The sequence below is a fragment of the Syngnathoides biaculeatus genome, chromosome 17 (assembly GCF_019802595.1).
Source record: "Syngnathoides biaculeatus isolate LvHL_M chromosome 17, ASM1980259v1, whole genome shotgun sequence".
In the NCBI taxonomy this organism is placed as follows: domain Eukaryota; kingdom Metazoa; phylum Chordata; class Actinopteri; order Syngnathiformes; family Syngnathidae; genus Syngnathoides; species Syngnathoides biaculeatus.
The window spans coordinates 17,170,497-17,191,299 of NC_084656.1; the positions used below are offsets into that span (position 1 = coordinate 17,170,497).

Here is a 20,803-nt window from a genome sequence, read left to right on the forward strand (position 1 = left end):
ATGATTTTATGTGGTCCGCGAAGGCAAATCGTATACGTAACCCATGAGAACGTTACTCATTACAATGAAAAGGTATTCATTACAAGGACCAACAAGTTTTTGGGTTTTTTTCCCCAATGTCCCTTTCGGGCACAGGTGTCAAACTCAAGGCCCGGGGGGCCAGATCCGGCCCGCCACCATGATTTTATGTGGTCCGCGAAGGCAAATCGTATACGTAACCCATGAGAACGTTACTCATTACAATGAAAAAGGTATTCATTACAAGGACCAACAAGTTTTTGGGTTTTTTTCCCCAATGTCCCTTTCGGGCACAGGTGTCAAACTCAAGGCTCGGGGGCCAGATCCAACCCGCCACATGATTTTTTGTGGCCTGCGAAGGCAAATCATGCACAGGGCCCATGAGAAAGTTACTCATTGCAATGAGAAAGTTATTCATTGCAATGAGAAACAAGTCCCCCCCCCCCCCAATGTCCCTTTCGGGCACAGGTGTCAAACTCGAGCCCCGGGGTCCAAATCCGGCCTGCCACATGACTTTATGTGGGCCGCAAAGGCAAATCATGTACGTAGCCCATGAGAAACTTACTCATTACAATGAAAAATAAGTATTGCTCCCCGCCCCCGATGTCCCTTTAGGGCACAGGTGTCAAACTCAAGGCCCGGGGGCCAGATCCGGCCTGCCACATGATTGTCTTTTTTTTTTTTTTAATACACAAAGGCATATCACGTACGTCAACTTACGTGATTCTTGTTCAAATGTGCAGCAAAATTTCAAATGATCATATCTTAACTCGTAATGTTGAGGTATTGCAAGTGTTTTTATGTTACCAGACATCAACAATAACCAAACATCAACCCTTGATTTCTGATTCCAAAAGTAATTCATAAATTTCACGTGTCAATATGATGACGCGATAAAAGATTTTTATGGTTTCACAGTCATAACGGCCCTCTGAGGGCAACCGGAAGCACAATGTTGCCCGCGAGAAAAATGAGTTTGACACCCCTGCTTTAGGGGCTCCGTACCTATTCAATGAAGATCACCTCGATAAAAATTTGTCATTTTTCCATGTCGAATCCACAAGAAAGTCACTTTCAACATTCGGGATTCTAGCAGCATATCAAAGAATCCAAAAGTACTTTACAAAAGTGAGGGGTGGCGTGGGGGGGACAGAGTGTTATTTTGCCCTTCTTGTACCTCCATAAAAATGTCTGCAGTCAAGAGAATGAAGGTCACTTGGCATTCGCAGTCAGGTCGTCTGTGTTCTTCTTTCATTTTAAAACACAGCGCACTGATTCAATTTGCAAAAAAAGTGCTGCTTTCTTTGCATCTCAATTTCTGATTCTGCTCTTTTAGTGGGCACGAAGGCCAATTTTTTATTTTTTTCCCCCCCATGGTCTACAGGGCAGTTACAATCGAGCCCAAAGTGGGAACGATCCTGACTAAATTGCATGAAAATTACAATATCACATTCTGTTTCGCAGGAGTACAATTGTTAAAAAAAAAACAAAAAAAAAACTACAGCGTATGCTAAATATTTCCTCCAAAGAAAAGCATACATCACAATACATTTATATGTTGTTTAAAAGGGAAAAAACTCACTTTAAAATGACATAAAAAGGAAAAATCAGACATGAATAACGACATCAAGCTTTTGTGGGCCTGTGAAGCCCTTCGAGACTCGTTTGTGATTAAGGATAAAACAATTAAACTTCTTTTGAGTTACCCTATTAAAAAAAAACTACCTGTACGAAATCCTTTTTATCTCTTTGCAAGGCCAAAAATGCAACTTGTTGTTACGATAATACACCGTTTGCCTGTTATCCGAGATTAAAAGGATGCCTTTATTTTGGTAAACACGGCGAGACGAACCGCAACCGACAGCGCCATCTTAAGTGAGATAAAAATAGAGGCTGACGTTCAAGACAATATGCAAAAAAATAATAATTAAATCATCGCAACGTTATACGTGACGAGGCTCATCAAAGACAAACGGGGGAAGGTGATATAAAAGCACGCTGCGAGAACAGCACGACAAAGCGCCTGCAGACTGCTATCAAACCGTCTTTGTTGTTTAGAACCTCGGCTAAAAGTGGCCTCATTATGTTTTGTCAGTATGACTGTATATACGCACACACAAATACACACAGCAGGTGTCTCCCTGTATGACAGATGTACCACAATTCTCGTATATAATGTTACCCCCCCCCCAAAAAGAACGTGATTAAAAGTCAGTAGTGCTCATTATACATGGGTATAGGTGAAAATGAAAAAAAAAAAAAACCCTCACATTTTATAAATCTATGGCACCATCTAGAGGCTATTGATTCCAATATGCCGCCACCACCACCTTGAGGTTAAGAGACAGAGCAGGTGTCTCCTTGTATGACAGATGTACCACAATTTCTCGTGTACAATGCGTCCCCCTCAAAAAAAAAGAAAAAAAAAATCGAGATTAAAAGGCACTAGTGCTCATTATACAGGGGTATAGGTGAAAATGAATCTATGGCACCATCTAGAGGCTATTCATTCCAATATGCCACCGCCACCTTGAGGTTAAGAGATTTTCATTTTCATTCCAATATTACATAGGAACATATGACTGCATATATGTACATATATGTATAGTTGTGCTGGTACGTTTACATACCCTTTTAGAATTTGAGATTATTATCGAACTGAAAAACACCCATCATTCATTTCTTTCTGGTTATGTTTTTCTTTAATGACAATGCTTTTACTAAATGCTCGATGGTTTAATTCAAACCTCGTTAAAATAAAATAAAATGTGTTTTTGCCTGAGCCTCCATGTTTTTTTTTTTTTTAAAGAATTGTACGCATTTTACAAATTCTTCCCGTGTAATCAAACATGAGCACAACTGTGTTTTCCCTTTTACTAAATAAATGTACGGTTGTAAATTTCAAACAAAAGAGCAGGTAAATAAACTATTACGTGGTCAAATGAAGTGCTTCACTTCAAAGATAAAATCGTGCATTGTAAAATATATGCAGAAGGGTTTTCCAGAATTTTGAGGGTGCATGTTTTACATATCTGCGAATTTACCGTATCCTATTTTCCTTGCGCAGACGCATGCAAGTTTCTTTATTTTGAGTGAATTCCTTCATTTATGTAAATATATTAATATATATCAACAACTCTCCTAAATGTGTCTTTTCTTATATACAGCGGGGGAAATTATCCTTGGATTTTTGTGAATTTGTACATTTTCTCACTTAAAAGAACAAGTAGTCGCCAATCGTTCCTGTTATTTAGTGACTACTATGACTGCCGGAAATGCGTAAAAACTAACAATATGAAGGTTACAAAATGTCCAATATATTGAGCCAGATAAGTTTTCCGTCCCCTAAAAGTCGACCACAATTCTCGCTCCCACGCGTCCACGCGTTAAGGAAAGTAACGAACTGCCAATTTGTTTGGATGTATCCCAAATTGAATGGATTTGCCTTTGGACAAAGTTACACCCATCCAGGAAGCCACTAATTAACATGCATACAAGTGCCAATAAAAAAAAACAAAAAATGTACAAAAAGGACATTTTGTTTTACATCTTTAGCATTGCCAATTAAAACATTACAACACAATTTAGCAACTATATATAACCTAAATTCAACACCATGCGCATAATCCTGCAGATTGACAAAAATAAATAAATAAATAAATAAATAAAAATGATCCCCTTCAGCCAAGGTAATAAATATTGAAAGAAATGACGTCAAGCATCAGCGGAGTTTGCAGCGTTTCCAAAACTTTCTTTCGACCACTCACTTTAATTAAAGAACGCGCAACGCCGGTCCGCGCTGCAGATGGATGATAGCGACACGGCGGAGCAATCGACAAGCGCTCGTTCGGTGTCAAGCGTCCCATGTGCCCGAGTGTGCGACACGGCATCTGCGCCCGAGTGGGACGATCTTAAGGACGCCGGCGCCGATGTCACCTCTCGCCAAAGTGTTTCTGGAGTTAACCGACGTGTCACTTTGTCCTCGTCGCCCTAACTCGTGTGGAGAGTGAAAACTTTGAAGGTTTTTTTTTTTTAGAAAAGCTGCGGGCCTGTTGTATCCATTGAGGCGGGGATTTTTATTGTAAATAACGGTCGGCGAAATAAAGTTTGAAAAGGGAGTGACGGGGGGAAAAAAGCGGACGAGACACTGAAAACATAACAATATAGGAAGATGGATTAGAATACAGAAGAATTGATTTTTTTTTTGTTACAATGAAATTCTGCAATACTGTCCAATTTGGGGATTTTTTTGGGGGGGGGGTGGTAATTATTACACTATACCATCATAAAATGTTTAAATGAGCGGGTCGGAAATATTTAGGAGCATAATCTCAGATAAAATCCAAAAAACAAAACTACTGCAGTCAGTCACATTTGAAAAATGTAGGGGTGTGGTCAGTCATGCCCGCAGATATAAAGTTACGGGTGTGGTCCACCAGTCATGCAGCAAGATATAAAGTTACAGGTGTGGTCCACCAGTCATGCCCGCAGATATAAAGTTGCGGGTGTGTGTTTTCTGTTTGTAATTATGAGTGTACCCCTTTAAGAGAGGAGGGGGGGGGCGGTGTCAGGTTAACTAGGAAGTAGAAGTAGGCTGAGCAGAGACAGTGCGCTTCAGTGTTTAAAAAAAAAAAAAAAAAAAAAGACGTCAGGCTGTGGTTCACTGCGCTGGATGGGTTTTACGTGCGCTGAGAGTGTGCGACAAGTGCGCAATTGCGCAGTGGCGCAGCTCAGCTTAGAGTAAATATGGGTCAAGACTACACAAAATAAGTGCCGTTTTTCAACATCTATGTACAGTATCTCCACTCATAAATTTTACGTGCATGATTTTTCGTGCTCGACTGCAGATTTACGAGTGCGATGAATCACGGTGACTGTATATTAACATTGTAAGAGAAATTGAGATTAAAAAAATAACAGAGGAGATCATTTTCTTTGTATGTTACATAGCTAAGTGGTCATTGTCTTATTTTTTCATACATAAAAATGCTACCAGTGTGACACCTTGCTCAAAGTTCCGCCCACTTCCTCTATTTGCCTTCGTCGCATTCGACTCGGCATTGAGTGTTTGAGCCGGCAGACGAGCGAGCAAAGCCCGCCGGGACGCTTCGTACCTCTGGTTGACTTCTGCCGAATCCTGCTCTCTCTCTCTCCTTTTTCTCGGGCCAAATCCCCGGAAAGCCCTGGCAGGACGTGGCAGAGTGTTTAAGGGATGAGAGCGGGAGAAGCCGGCAAAGCACAAGCGTAGGGTTGGGGGGCGCCGATGGAGGTTAATGGCGGCCTTTTTAGCTGCAGGCTTAACTTTAGCAGGGGAGGAGGTGCTTGTGTCTTGTGCGTCCGACTTCATTTTTTATTATTATTATTTATTTATTTTTTTTTTTTATACATCCATCGCTCCGCTTGCAGTGATTCCCAACCAGCTTGCAGCAGAAAATCATCCGATTTCGACTAATCGGTCCGAAAATCATTTTGATACTACAAATAAACAACAATGTGCTTCCATGAGATGACGTAAGTCAATTATTTATACACTTTTTGTGACATTTTTTTTTTTAGCGGTGTGCAGTGATTTTTTTTATTCCCCCTTTCAAATTAAAATAATTTCAGTCTCGATTAAGGTTGGGAAACACTGTATAGAAGAAGTCTTTTTAAGTGTCTCTCGCTAAAATCTCTCAATGTAAACACAGCACACATTTCAGAGAAATATGGCTCTTTTGTTGCATTCAGTTCACCGAGCATCATGGAATTAATCTGTTTTGACTTTTTAATGGATTTCTTGGCATTCAAACCATGATTAATCCAAAAGACAGAGCAGCTTCAACCAGAGGTATTATGGGAAGAAAAATGTTACAAAGATACATAGTGGCGGTCTCACATTGTTACATATTAAAGTTAGAGAGTGCGACTCTTTATGTATTACTATAATTCACAGGTGTCAAACTCAAGGCCCGGGGCCAGATCCGGCCCGCCGCGTGATTTTATGTGTCCCGCAAAGTCAAATCTACAGTGTCAATTCCCATGGTTTTTTAAAAATCAGTACCAAAATTTCAAATTGCCATGTATCATAGTTGATAACGTTGAGATATTACAAGCATTTTTGTATTAACAAACGTGAATAGTTGCAAAAAAACACTCCCCCTGATTTCCGACTCCAAAACCGGTTCGTGAATTGATGATGTAACTATGACGAGACGATTTAACATTTTTGTTTCACAGTCATAACGGCCCTCTGAGGGAAACCAGAACTACAGTGTGGCCCGCGAGAAAAATGAGTTTGACATCCCATTACTATAATCCCCATATTTCACCTCCATCACAGTTAAATAAATAAATAATAAGTTTCAAAGTGGTGACAATTTTATGCTGGGATGAATTATTTGTTTTCATTATTTACATGTGGCAAATAAATAATTTTCTTTGAGTATATGAGGTCAAGCAGCATCCTGAAAGAAATTGTGTTCAATATTTGAGTTTCTACTGTCAGATCATATTCAATGGCTGACAAATACCTCTTGGTACCTTGCTGTCTTTAGAGCTGATTGCTGTTGGCAATCACTAAATGAATTAACCCCAATTGGCAAAATCAATTTTTAACATTCCCTAACTTGTGTTATGAGAGCAGCGGTTGCGTTAGTTGGGCTTAGTTGAGCGAGTGACCGCAGGATAGTCGAGCAGGATGAAATGTTGAGTCTTGGTTACGCTCAAAGCAATAATGTTCAATTAGTACTGTTTCTTGTCACATTTTTAAGTACAAGATATTGATTATTGTAGGCTTATTTAGTCAACTGTATTGAATATGTGAAAAGGTGAATCTAAAAAAAATTGAATATCATGCACACTCATTCCATTCACTTTAGTAAACAAACATGTAAGAAATTTTAATCCAACAAAATCCTAAATTGTGAGATAGGATTTAACTTTTGTCATCATATTATTATTATTATTTTAAATGCACCTGTATTTTTTGTTTTATCTCAAAAAAAAAAAAAACAAGAAAACAATCACAAATCTGTTTCTGTACATACTGTATATGGAACCTTGCTACACAGCACACATACAGTAGTATCCTGTGCACTCTTAACACATCGTATTTCCATCTATGGTCAGTTTGGTAGCTGTAAGTCGAGAGCGCCGGCCAAGGATGAAGGTTAGATGGCTAAGAAGAAACAGCAGTCAAGAAGCGACAAAAGGGAGAGAAGATACTCACGATATCCTGCGTTGTTTGTCCCAGTTTTAATTTGGACGCAAGAAGAGAAAGAAGAAAAAAAAATTGCATTAAGTCAACTGTATAAAGAAAGAAAAGGAAAGCGAATGTAGAAACAAGAATTACTGTCACTTTTTTAATAATTGCCGTAATTTCCGGCCTACAAGCCAAAACTTTTTTCACACGCTTTCAACCCTGCGGTTTATGCGGTGATGAGGCTAACTTGTGCATTTTTTTTTTCCCAATGGCTGGAAGGGGGCACTCGAGCGGAAAAGGTAAGAATGAGACCGGTGGAATATATGTGCCGAGGAAGTGACTTTTACCGGCCCTGTTAGCGCTGCGCTAGCGTCAGTGCTGTGCTAGCGTGTTGCTGCTGTGTTACTGGTGCGTCTCAGTGATATTTACCGGTAAGTTTTATTTTAACCAGCTCTGTTAGCGTTAAGGTGGTGCTAGCGTTAGTGCGGCGCCAGCGTTAGTGCGGCTAACAAAATAAACAATCACAAAGCTGTTGCTGTACATAGTGTCTATGGAAGCTTGCTACACAGCACACATACAATATCCTGTGCACTCTTAACATCGTATTTCCATATGCTAACCCTAGTTTTAGCGTGCCGCTAGCGTTAGCACTAGTGTTAGCGCCGCGCTAGGGTTAAACTCTTTCTGTGTACAGTCTCTTTGTAAATATCTCGTGTTTCAATGTGGGCACTTGCGGCTTTTACACGGCTGCGGCATATGTTTGTACCAAATGGTATTTCCTTTACAAATGTACTCGGTGAGGCTTGTAACCAGGTGCGCTCTGTAGGCCGGGAATTACGGTAAATAATAAGACCATGTGCTGGCCTTGTGCATCCAAATAGTATACAACGGTATGAAAAACGTAACCATAAATCGTGTCAAACGATCAAATCAAACCCCGTAAATAAAACTCTCCTACAGTAGTTAATATTATTATAAAACTTATTGTGCAGTATAATCATAATATAATTTCAAACGACACATCCGCTGTGATGGATGGCATTCCTCGGCCAAGCTTTAAGGGGCCGTGTTCTGGTGTTATTGCTTGCTAAAATTAAAGTCACTGGCAAGCAGAGCGGGACATTCATCTAAAAGCCTATAAAAACGACATGCTGGTAATGTAAGGTTGTAGTTAGGATCATAACATTTACATCAGGCTGGTACACAAGCCACAAGTACGCATGGCGATGTTCGCGTTCAACACTCACGCTTGCATGGTGGTGGTAGCCGTTTGAAAGGTGAACATATTTTCCTTGGGGAACCAGTTGGCATCATCTGCAAATCAGAGAGGGGAAAAAGAAAAAAAGTGAACTAAATACTCGCTCCCAAAAAAATAACCAGAAATTGTTGTAAGCGTGGCAGTATGTTTAGAATGTGAAAAAAAAAAAAAAAAGCACAATAGCGGCACCACCAGCACGTCACAGTCCGGCACTCCACAAATGGGGAGAGAGGAGACACACAGGAAGAGAGAACAGCAAAAAAATAATAATAATAATAATAAAAAGAAAGAAAATAGAGATACGAGGAGACAAAAAGTCAGAAATATACAGGCCACTGGATTACAGCCAACAGCAAACCCTCGGTGTTCATCAGACCGGTGAAGAAATACATATTGAAGACTAGACTAGCATTATTATTAACCTCTATTTTGAATAAGTTGTTATCTGCAGCAATTGCTGGATTCAGCGTTGACCCGCAATTTTTTAGCCTCTCTTTGCCGTACGCTCGACCATGACACCCGTTAATCGGCGTCACTTCATATTTTGAGAGGTGTCGCTAATTTTCATGTTTTTCTATCCATCCATCCATTTTCCAAGCCGCTTATCCTCACAAGGGGATTGCTGGAGCCTATCCCAGCTGTCAACGGGCAGGAGGCGGGGTACACACTGAACTGGTTGCCGACCAATCGCGGGACACATAGAGACAAACAGCCGCACTCACAATCACACCTACGGGCAATTCAGTCTACAATTAATCCATGATTTTTTGGGGTGTGGGAGGAAACCAGAGTACCCGGGAGAAAACCGACGCAGGCACGGGGAGAACATGCTAACGCCACACAGGGAGGCCTGGGATTGAACCCGGGTCCTCAGAACTGTGAGGCCAACGCCAATGTTTTTCTATTAGAGTGAATTTTTTATTAGAGGTCGGTCGCTATTCAATTTAGTTGAATTCATAATGTGAAAGAAATAATTTCTTGTTTTACTTTTTTATACCCCCAAACACCCCCGGAAATTTTGGATTCGATACTCTGCAATTTGCTCATATCTTGTGGAGAAGCTAAATTTAGTCCAGGTTCCGCACTTCTGGTGCATTTGTTCATCTGTACTGAAAATCCAGAAACTTTTAAGGGTGAAGTAAAACGATTTTGAATCAAATGAACATGTTATGGTTTATGGTATTTATATAGACAATTTTATGTCTTTAGTGTAGGTGGGGGGGGGTGATTTGTGGTTTTTCGCCTATTCACGTCAAGGCCAAGTGGACTGCAGATGTTTACTGTATTCAATGTGTGAGGAAAGGTTTTAGAAGCGATTTCTTCTCCAGTCCGAAGCACACACAGCCCGTGACGGGTTCTGATGTAGTTCTGCCCCCGTCGGGCAATCATTTGCATTTTCATGCCTCTCCTCTTCCGTGTGTCCCCTGGCCCCTCACCTCTCACCAGCCCAGTCATTCGGTCCACACTCCACATCCTCTCTAGGCCTCGGCGCTGCTTGCCTGGCTCTCGGGAAGCGCTTTCTAGGTCCAGGGACCCCTGGCTCCGAGAGGGGACGGCACCGCAGGACTCGCAGGCCAGCCCGCCGCACTCTGCGTCCCCTTTTCCGCCGTCTCCCCAGCCGCGGATGTTGTGGGCGCTGACGGAGGTCTGCAAGGGGGGCTGAGCCAGGTGATGGTGGTGGTGGGAGTGGTGGTGCGCCGCGTGGTGGGAGTGCGAGCCCGAGACGTTCGCGGATTGTCCGCTGGGCCCGCAGGCTCCTCCGCTGCTCGAGGGTCCCGCGTGGTGGTGGTGGTGGTTGCCGTGGTGATGGTGAGTGCCGGTGCCGCGGCCGCTCCCGGTCTGGTGGTACTGGGTCGGGGACGACGTGGAGGACGAAGGGGAAGTGGAGGGCTGGATCAAGGTAGTGTGAGCACCGACACTGCCGCCCTTGGGTCCCACTCCTCCACTCCCAGACTTCTCCTTGAAGACATCCAGTTCTAGGCTCTCCTTGCTGCCCCGGCCGCCACTCATCAGCATACCGTGCTGGGTGGTGATTGTATAAACACGAGCAGGCTGCAGAGTGCACTCGACGCCCTTCTGCTGGTCCTCCTCCACTGAGAAGCTCCGTTCCAGGGACAACCGGACCGGCTTACTGGAAACGGTGATGGACGGAGGAGGTGGTTGGTGGTGTAAAGCCAAACAAGTCTTCACCACAACGTCCTCTGGGCTATCTTTGGAGTCTTTGGTGTGGTCTGAGCACAGATGAAGGTGGTTGCCGTCGGGGCCGGTGGTCCCGGTTGGCGACTCTGGGTCGGGCCCCACCGAGGTTTCACACAGGAGAAGAGCTAAAGTTTAAAAAAAAAAAAAAGGGGGGGGGGGGAGATAAGACGATCACTAAAGAACCGACATCGACATTCGAGATCAGGTATGCCGAGGTGCTGGAAGCGTGTCGAGGATGACGAAGCAAAAGCACTTCCGCGGACGTCAAGCCCAGGAGAGCCTCGGATTTCTACGGACGGCATAATGGAGGGGGGAGTGGAAGGACGAGGAGAACGAAACGAGGGAACGTCAGGACGGCAAAAGCGCTGACCTGATCCGTTCCGGCTGTCGGGGTGTGTGTGGGACAGGTACTCTCCAAATGCTCGCGCTGCTCTGTGGACACACACACACACATACATACACATAAAGCCATCAATTTATGGCTACGCTGGGAGGGACGGGCTGAGAAACACGCCAAGCGAAAGGGTAGAAAAAGAGAGAAGGGCAAGCGAGTCCCAAATACAAACTTAACTGTCTCCTTTGTAGGCTTACGCCACCCACAGATTAAGATGCAGCGGTTTTATCTGTGCATTTCAGGCAGCCTCAGAGAGAGTGAGAAAGCGGGGGGGGGGGGGGGGGCAGAGGAGGACACAGGGTGAATGGTTGCAGGTAGACAACGTTTCAAAGCATTAAGGCGGAAATATTTTGGTTTTCCGCTTTCCACGTCCTCCCAAACACTCTCACACACACGCGCGCGCGCGCGTTTGATTGAAATTGGAGAAGACGGGCAGAGTCGATCCTCAGCCCCCCCCCCCCAACCCACCACGTTCCCTGAGCGACAATACTGACTCCCCAGTTACAGATCAGGACACAACATGTGCAAAGGCCGTTTGTCAACAGTTTGCAGGGTGGCCCGGGCCGAGTCTGCCACACTGACATCATACCGGGTCCCCAGTGAATTTCACAAAAACAAAGATACGTCTACGCATCATCCGCCAAGATGCGAGAAAAATTACCCCCCACGCCGTCGTCGTGTTTATGTTGTCTTCCCACTCCACTCTTACAGTGAAGAGAATAAGTATTTGAACACCCTGCTACAGCGCAAGTTCTCCCACTTAGAAATCATGGAGGGGTCTGAAATTTTCATCATAGGTGCGTGCATGTCCACTGTGAGAGAGATCATCTAAAAAGAAAAATCCAGAAATCCCAATGTATGATTTTTTTTTTGAAAACGATTTGTTTGTGTGATACAGTTGCAAATAAGTATTTGAACACCTGTCTATCAGCTAGAATTCTGACCCTAAAAGACCTGTTAGTCCACCTTTAAAAGTCCACCTCCACTCCATGTATTATCCTGACTCAGATAGCTGCATAAAGACACCTGTCCACCCCATACAATCAGTAAGACTCAAACTTGTAACATGGCCAAGACCTAAGACCTGTCCAAAGACACCGTGTTTGGAAGATGAATGATGACTTCCATCCCAAGAACACCATCCCTACTGTGAAGCATGGGGGTGGAAGCATCATGCTTTGGGGGTGTTAACATTGGTTTTTCTCAGGTGTTCAAATAGTTATTTGCAGCTGTATCACACAAATTAAATAAATTTAAAAAAAAAATCATACATTGTGATTTCTGGATTTTTCTTTTTAGATGATCTCTCTCTCACAGTGGACATGCACCTACGATGAAAATTTCAGACCCCTCTATGAGTTCTCGCTGGGAGAACTTGCAATATAGCAGGGTGTTTAAATACTTATTTTCTTCACTGTACATCCTCACAAGGAAGGTCTCTGGTGGCCAATCAACAGACTGTAGCAATCAGGTGCTAAAAAGCGGAAGGGTAGAGGTCAGATATTTTGGGAGCTCTACAATTGGAAACAGAAAAATGCTTAACTGAACTCTTCTGCTCAGTGGAAGAAGCGGTGCTTTGTTGTCATTTTTGAAAATGTCTCAATAATTGTGCATTGGGCTTAGCCATATGAGACACGTTTTGCATTTTCACTGATCAAACTGCTAAGCAAAATCATAAAACCAAACAGAAGAACAGACGAGTACACAGCTCACCAACGGGAAACGTACAACTGCAATAATTACAGGCGCAACAGTCCGTTTATTGTGTCGGGGAAGGAAAAGAGGAAATGAGAAAAGTGGATATGACTCCGGCTCTATTAATATTAATTAATACCGCGAGCAACTCTCACGAGGTAATCCCCCCCCCCCCCCCCCGATTGTTCTTTGATGGCAAAAACTAGAGAAACAATTTCCATAAAATGAAGCAGTCTGGGCCAAGGAGCATTCCGAAATTTTGATGAGGATTTCGACTTAAGTGCAGACTTTTGTTGGCGTTTTATGAGCCAATCATGACGGCAGTCACATTAATTGACCAAGTACACCATTTCGGAACCTTTATCGAGCCAATTTTACGTATACAGCGTCATATCACGACAAGTTGGCTCAGGGCTCTTCAGAGATGGAGCAAATCCTGAACCACACCCCGTACTTATTAAGAGACCGACGGAAACCGGGGTGAGCAAACACTAGGCCACCAAGACAAGGAAAAACTCCTGCTAAACAGACCCAAAACCCGGTATAAGCATCTGTCTGGTTTGACCGGCTGGGTCGAGGGAATGAGGAACTGGTGATCGCCCCCCCAAAGAAAAAGGATCTCTATTCTCTGCTGGTCTTGTGTCCTGACATTTTAGGGGATTTGCCTTGTCCTGAGCCGAGCTAAAAAGAGAGAACTGGCCTCAGCAAGTAGCTACTGGCTGGCTGACTAATGAATCTGCGGCAAGTCCAGATGCTTCTTTCTCCTAAACTGGTGTTAAAGGCATTATCTAAAATGGATTCGGTTTTTACTGTCCTCATGGACTCCAACCTGATGTGCTCTCAGCTATAAAAACGCCCGAATACCTGACGCTCTCATTCTTTCCCTCACTCTCCAAACATTAGAAATCCGGATTTAATGCATTTTGAGTCTTCTAATCTTCTGGCTGTCTCCGCCGTCACTCTCTCGGGCTCCTCTGCGTTCCCCGAGGGACAAAGTGAGTGAACAAAGCTGCTTTCCATGATTAAATGAAACACCCTTAAAAGATGAACAGCCAGTGAACTCAGTCAAATACACATTTTCGAGACAAGACCCAACGAGTTCAAACGCTTCGGGGACTCGGAGGGATGTTCCCTGCAGTACAGGAGCGGAGGAAAACTCTTCCGATGGCCGCGGTTGCATTCCGTGGTTGTGACCCAATTCTAGATTGTGGATTGAAATCGATTTTAGGAAAAGAAACAGATGGATACAGCGTGGGCACCAAATCTTATCTGGACAACCTCGGAGACTTGACGCCAGGGACTTGGTTTTTAGCTTCACCTGCGAGGATCCACAGCCTACCAGACTCCTCTCAGTGCTAGGATGTTAAGACTCCTCCGAGGTTTGAGATCCAACGCAACCCCACACTAAAAATAGGACGTCGTGCCACGGCTCCGCCACCCCAAACATCGCGAAGGAAGGTTTCTCGTGAACGCCTGGTCTTAAAATAAAGGTTGAAGACCAAAGACCCGGTTCTCAGGTAGGAGAACACGGTCAAGCTGATGAGTACTCGGCAATGTCGTCACAAAGCAGCGGCGTGGAAGTGCTTTGCCACGCGCGAGCGGGCCGCGTTCGAGGGGCTTCTTGATGAACGCGGCAGCCGCTTTAATGGGCAGGTGTCCCCTCTGAAGTTCCGCGCTCGCGTTGTATTATTCAACGTTGATTGGAATCAGCAAACAATGGCGCCCGACACTCGCCGTCGTCGTGCGTTATCTGACGGGAAATGCGCAGTGAAAGCAAAGGCGCCTCTCGCGCCGTCCGTTGAAAGCAATTCGTGTTGATGAAAAGTGGCAGGAAATGTGCGACCGGCAATTTTGAGAGTTCTGATACAAAAGTGTTCGCATTAAGCAGTCAACTGATTAGAGATGGGGGGAGTGCGATGGCGCAGCGTATGATCTGAAATGTTCCGGTCTTTATGACTATATGATTGCGATATTATAACTTTGTTGTAGTAATTTCCTGACTTTGCTTTCCCTTATTTTACTTGGACAAAAATATGACTGTCATCACGTTACGACTTTACAACTTTTCTCCAATATTACTTTATTCTTGTGTCGTCATTTTACCGTTGCAATTTTCATCTAAATTATAGCTAACATAACTATTTGAAATGAAAAATCTCATACTTTGATGTTAATCCCTTTAGTTCTGATTTTTTTAAATATATAATTGAAAAGTAATAAATTTTTATGATTTTACAACATCAACACATTATTCACATTTTATCTTGAAGACTTTTCTTCTAATATTTGAAATTTATTAACTTGACTTATTTTGTCCATCCATCCATTTTTTTTTTTGCTGCTTATCCTCACAAGGGGCACGGGAGTGCTGGAGCCTATCAACAGCTATCAACGGGCAGGAGCCGGGGTACACCCTGAACTGGTCGCCAGCCTATCACAGGGCACATCGAGACAAACAACCGCACCTATGGGCAATTTAGAGTGTCCAATTAATGGACTTACTTTGTAATTTTCCTTTTTTAATTAGAAAAAGAAGACGTTAAAAGACAACTTCATTCTAGTTGCGTCCTCACATTATGGGATTATCATCATTACTTCAGGAGTTTTTAATTGGAGAATCATATTTTGTTGTCTTTTTAGCGTGGCCCCAGTAAGACTTTACACAATATTGAGACACCCCATTGCTGAAATTTTTCATTCTGGTAACTTTGCGTTTGTCTGGCCACTTGTTACGAGGCAGAATTTGTGAAACTGGGATTGACGACGACTCACAATAACCAAGACAAGCAGGAGAGAGTGATGCAGTCCATGCACTGGAATCCCCGCAAAAATATCATTATCCCATTTCAAGAAATCAAAAATGTCAAACCAACTCAGAATTTCCTTTAGGCAGTTTTTGTCTTTTTTTTTTTGCGGTTGCCAAATTTAATCAAAGATCTACAATACATTTTGCAGAGAGGCTTTTTAATTCGTGTGTGCTCCCTTCAAGACAATATAACTTCTTCTTGTGTTGTGCCTTTCATAATGCAAAACAATGTAATATTATTAAAAATGATATCCAGAATTCAGTTAATATACATATCCCGGGTGTCATTGGGCAGGCGGTGGGGTACACTCTGAACTGGTCGCCAGCCTATCGCAGGGCAAATGGAGACAGACAATAGTTGCACTCACAATCACACCTAGGGGCAATTTATCCATCCATCTATTTTCTTAGCTGCTTATCCTCACAAGGGTCACAGGAGTGCTGGAGCCTATCCAACCTGTCAACAGGCAGGAGGCAGGGGACACCCTGAACTGGTTGCCAGCCAATCACAATCCCACCTAGGAGCAATTTATAGTGTCCAATTAATGCTGCATGTTTTTGGGATGCGGGAGGAAACCGGAGTACCTGGAGAAAACCCGGAACATACAAACAGCACACGGGGTGGCCCGGGATTTGAATCCCGGTCCTCAGAACTGAGAGGCCAATCCTCAACAGCTGCACCATCGCGCCGCCCTAAATCCATATATACTCATTATGAACATACTCAATACACATATGATGGATGATGTCATATCTCAGTTCCATACATCAGCAGGTCGACGCATGAGGACGCTTGCGCTAAATTACGCCGCCGCGGGCACTAAGTCATCACATTATCGACTGACGTGTGATTGTCTCCCGGCTGTCCCCAGCGCTATTTAACGCCGTGACCGTCTATCTTGTGCGGTTCGAAAACACTCCCTGGCGGGGTTCCCGCCGGTTTGAATAGCATCAGGCCTAATGTCCACCCCCCTCCAGGCCTCTCGCCGCTGTAAACAATGGGCTGCCAAGGAAACGGACGCCTCGCTCTCCGCGCCCCTGATTGAATCTCCTCGTCCTCGCAGATGTACTAATTGAATTAGCTTTCGTGCCACGACGCGCAGCTTCGCAGCAGAAACATGTTAAGTGGCCTGCTGTGTGGGCTGTTTTTTTAACATAATCATAACCAAAGTGCACGATGTGGAAGCCGATTAAAATGTCAATAACACTCGATGACTGATTCAAGAATCAGTTACTACACACATTTTTGACACGGATGGTTTTCACTCCAGCAACTTGATCCAAAAATCAAACAAGAAGGTACATGTTCAGATATCGGCCAGTCATTTAATTTTGTTTTAATGCGCCCACTAGAATCTTCTAATTGTGAAGTTGATTATAAAATTGTGGGACTGCGATGTTTTTACTAGTTAACGAAAATGTCTGATGCATGCTAACACTGGTTTTATAGTTTACCTCAAATATTCAATTTTCATTACTTCCAAAAGAAAATTCATTTAAATGTCCACACAACTTGAGAGCATCCCAGAACGGATGACGATCGATATGAGAGAACCGACGATAGACATGAGAGAAAGGATGGTAGATATGACACAAACGAAAGACCCAATCGTAACTACACAAATGTAGAACGCCAAGAACGGAAGGAAGACGCCCAACGACCACTGAGAGCACAGCGTCACCGACCGGAAGTGAGACGAGGACCGGCGAGTCCTCGACTGAGACGAGTAGCTAGAAAGATGCACCATCTACACAACGTTCACGGCGGAGAAAACGCAACAGCACGCAAAACAATTGAACGGATGGTCGACTTGACGGCGAGAATAATTAAACCTGCCTTCTCCAGAAGTACTACGCGAGATTTGATCAGGGTGAGGTTGTTCAACCTTATCAGTTCTACTGGAGCGAATCGAACTGGATCCATCGACTCGCCGTCCTGCCTTGACAGAGGCTTAAAGGCGCCTCAAGGCCAAAAAGGTGTTTGTGATCTCCCGAAATGAAATGAGTAAACTTGAGTTGCACTGCACTATTCCAATAAAATGGAAAAGTCTGCCACTCATTCGGACATTTTATTGAACGGTGAAAGACTTACAAAGACTCTACAAAGAGGAGGCGGAACACAAGCGGAGTCGATTTGATGGTGAAATTGTTCTTCAATGGAGGAGACTTGACAAAAGTGCAACCACCATTATTGTTGTAACCCTCCTGACTTCAGAGGGTTCTTTTTGCTTTGAGTCAGTGCATGTAATAATCAGCTGAAGAGCCCCCCCTCCCCAAAAAAAAAAAAAAAAAATTATCATTACACAACCCAGTAGAGTGTCTCGTGACAAAAGACAACCGCACCTGTCGACCATCCCGGACACAATTGGGATATTTCATTTGCACGCGTGCGTAAAACCCTTTCATCCGCCATGCCCCCGCGTGGCTCGCCCCCTCGTCGGGCGGTCCTCGGGGCGTGACTGCACCGGGCCTCATCCCTCCTCTCCGGCGAGGAGAGCGCCATCAAAGCTTTTACTATCTATGTGACAGCACTGGAGAGCCTCCATTGAAAGCTCTCAGTGGCTCATTGTGTCTCACGAGCTGCTGGGGGCGAGAGGGTGACCTGTTTCGTAACCAGCCATCCATAAACATGAAGACGTGCTCCCTTTGCCGCTGAGTAGCTGCTCTTCGCTACGGCGTTTCAAAAAAAACCAAAAAAAAAACATACCAGATCTGACTGGTCACAGGAAAAATCTTTATGTTCGACTCAAGACATCTACATTTAATAACTGCAGCCAAGGTTTTCTGGTCACATGTCGTTACTGACACCAAACGGGGTTCCTGCAGATTTTTGGTCAACCAAAACCAATTTAGAAGACAATTGAGGTGAATGAGTGAGTCTCAATTTACCAGTCGATCCACGTTCCTACCCTCACTTATGGGCATGAGCTTTGCGTTGTGACCGAAAGAACAAGATCTCGGACAGTAGCGGCCGAAATGAGTTTCCTCCACAGGGTATCCGGGCTCTCCCTTAGAGATAGGGGGACAATCTCGGTCAACCGGGAGGGGCTCGGTGTCGAGCCTCTGATCCTCCGCATTGAGAGGAGCCAGATGAGGTGGCTGGGGCACCTGATGCCTCCCGGACGCCTCCCCGGTGAGGTGTTCCGGGCGTGTCCCACCGGAAAGAGACCCCGAGGACGACCCAGGACACGCCGGAGAGACTCTTGTCTCTCGGTTAGCTTGGGAACGCCTCGCAATGCCTTCAGAAGAGCTGGAAGAAGTGGCTGGGAAAAGGGAAGCTTGGGTATCTTTGCTAAAGCTACTACTGCTTCCTTTGCGACCTGTGGTAGATAATGGATGGATGGATGGATGGATGGATGGATGGATGGATGGATGGATGGATGGAGTGGCCAACAGACATTTGTGCTAGTTACACTTAATGAAAGTTTATTTTTCGATATTATTAGTGCTTTTTCATGCTTTTCTACTTATTCTTTAAAGTGCTAGTTGTCTTTATTAAAACATAACAAAAATTGTGTTTTTTGGGGTGCGGTCTTAGTGTCATTTCAGACGAAAGAAAAGGTTGATGGATGTTGTGAGGGAGGACATGAGGACTGTGAGAGTGAGAGAAGAGGATGGATGAGATGAGCTTAGATGGAAAAAGATGACACGCTGTGGCGACCCTTAACGGGACAAGCCGAAAGGAAAAGAAGAAGAAGAAGTCTTTGTGTAATTTCAATAGACATCATGTACGAATGAGTAAAGGTCAAGAAACAAGTTAAACTCGTAAGAACTGTGTCTCAGTTCTAACAATCCCTCAATAAATTAAAATGTATGCATTGCAACGCATAGCTAACCAAGACAGCAGCACCTACAGAGGCGCTCGATATTCAATATTTACTCCCGCACAGTAGCGCAGAATCCTCTTCTGTTTTTTGAGATGAGGGTTCCGATAGAGAGGAACGTGGCTGCTCCACAGTCGCCTTTTCATCTTATTGTTAGGGGAGCTATGTGGCTTATTTCTTATTCATATCATCCCCCCCCCCCCCCACTCGACTTGACATGAATGGTAAAATACTGGCATCGTTGTTTAGCATTCCAACAGATAAAACGAAGGTTTCCCACTTCAGCAGTTGAGTAAATAAAACACCCCAGTCACTGTTTGCAGAAATTGACAATTGTGTGCAACCGACTATTGTTTTATGCTTGATTTCGTGAAGAACTTAGAAAGTGTCCTTGGGTATTACTAAAGGAGCTTATAAATAAAGTACTGTATAAATTACTTTGGAAAATGAAAAATAAACATCTCTAACTCCACACAAAAATCTGTCGTCCACATGCTAAAGAAGCAGTTGGCGTCACAACCTCAAACCGCAACCGTCACAGGCTCCAAACCTAAATTTCGACATTCTGGTTCATCAAAACCAAACATTGGCGGTCCACGGCCAACCCTCCTTTACTTCAAACCAGTGCAGCAGCACTGATTGAATACTTCAGATATGTAGAAGACTCACATTGAGCAAAGACACGAAAAGCCCGTATCCTCACTGGATATTCACCTCGGTGATGGTTTGCTTGATGGTGTGTGCGTGTGCAGTTAAAATATGGCCAAAAGCACTTTGGCACGCCGGCTTGTACATTTGCAGGTTCATGTCCCGGTGAGAAGCTAATAAATATTAGATGTGATTGAACAGCGCTTCCTATCAGCCGGAGCCAAGGTTCATAGCGCTTTTAACGCACCAAAATTCATCCTGGCCATACGGCTGAACTACTTTTAGGAGGATTTTATGACACAAGACTCTTTAATTAGGAGCGGCGTGTTAGACTGGGGACAAAGAATTCGTGTCCTTGGATTTGGCTAACCATGAAATATTATTACAGTTCAAGAAAGTCTTCTGAGCAATATACAGTAAAGTTGCGCCTTGAGGTATGAATTGAATTTGTTCCGTGACCATGCTCAGACTTCAAAACACTCGCATCTCAAAGGATTCGTTCCCATTCACATTCTGAGAATTGCCAATAATCCGTTCCATCCTCCTCACAAAAAAAAAATAAAACTGTTACTCTTGTTCTTTGTACTTCATAAAAGCATACACTCATGACTCATGTGATAAATTCCAACTCATGCACTTCAGTTATCCCGTGCGAAGGAAAGTCAAAGCTACGACATTAAAAGATTCACACCACGTACCAACATTGAACCACAACTTGAATTCTTATTGGCCCTCGTCTCAAACTCTTGCCGGGATTTTCTGCTGTATTGTGGCTCACCTA

General features: G+C 43.8%; 1 protein-coding gene across 9 annotated transcripts in view; it reads right to left on the reverse strand.

The window, feature by feature from the left end:
* Positions 1-20,803, reverse strand: part of nsmfa (NMDA receptor synaptonuclear signaling and neuronal migration factor a) — a 54,909-nt gene that overhangs the window by 14,560 nt on the left and 19,546 nt on the right. For all 9 annotated transcript variants that reach the window (XM_061800490.1, XM_061800489.1, XM_061800491.1 and 6 more), the window contains 4 exons: positions 11,026-11,087; positions 9,893-10,780; positions 8,446-8,512; positions 5,133-5,201 (listed from right to left, as the gene is read on the reverse strand). In XM_061800490.1, coding sequence (XP_061656474.1) covers positions 5,133-5,201; positions 8,446-8,512; positions 9,893-10,780; positions 11,026-11,087 — 1,086 coding nt within the window. The remainder of the gene's footprint in view (positions 1-5,132; positions 5,202-8,445; positions 8,513-9,892; positions 10,781-11,025; positions 11,088-20,803) is intronic.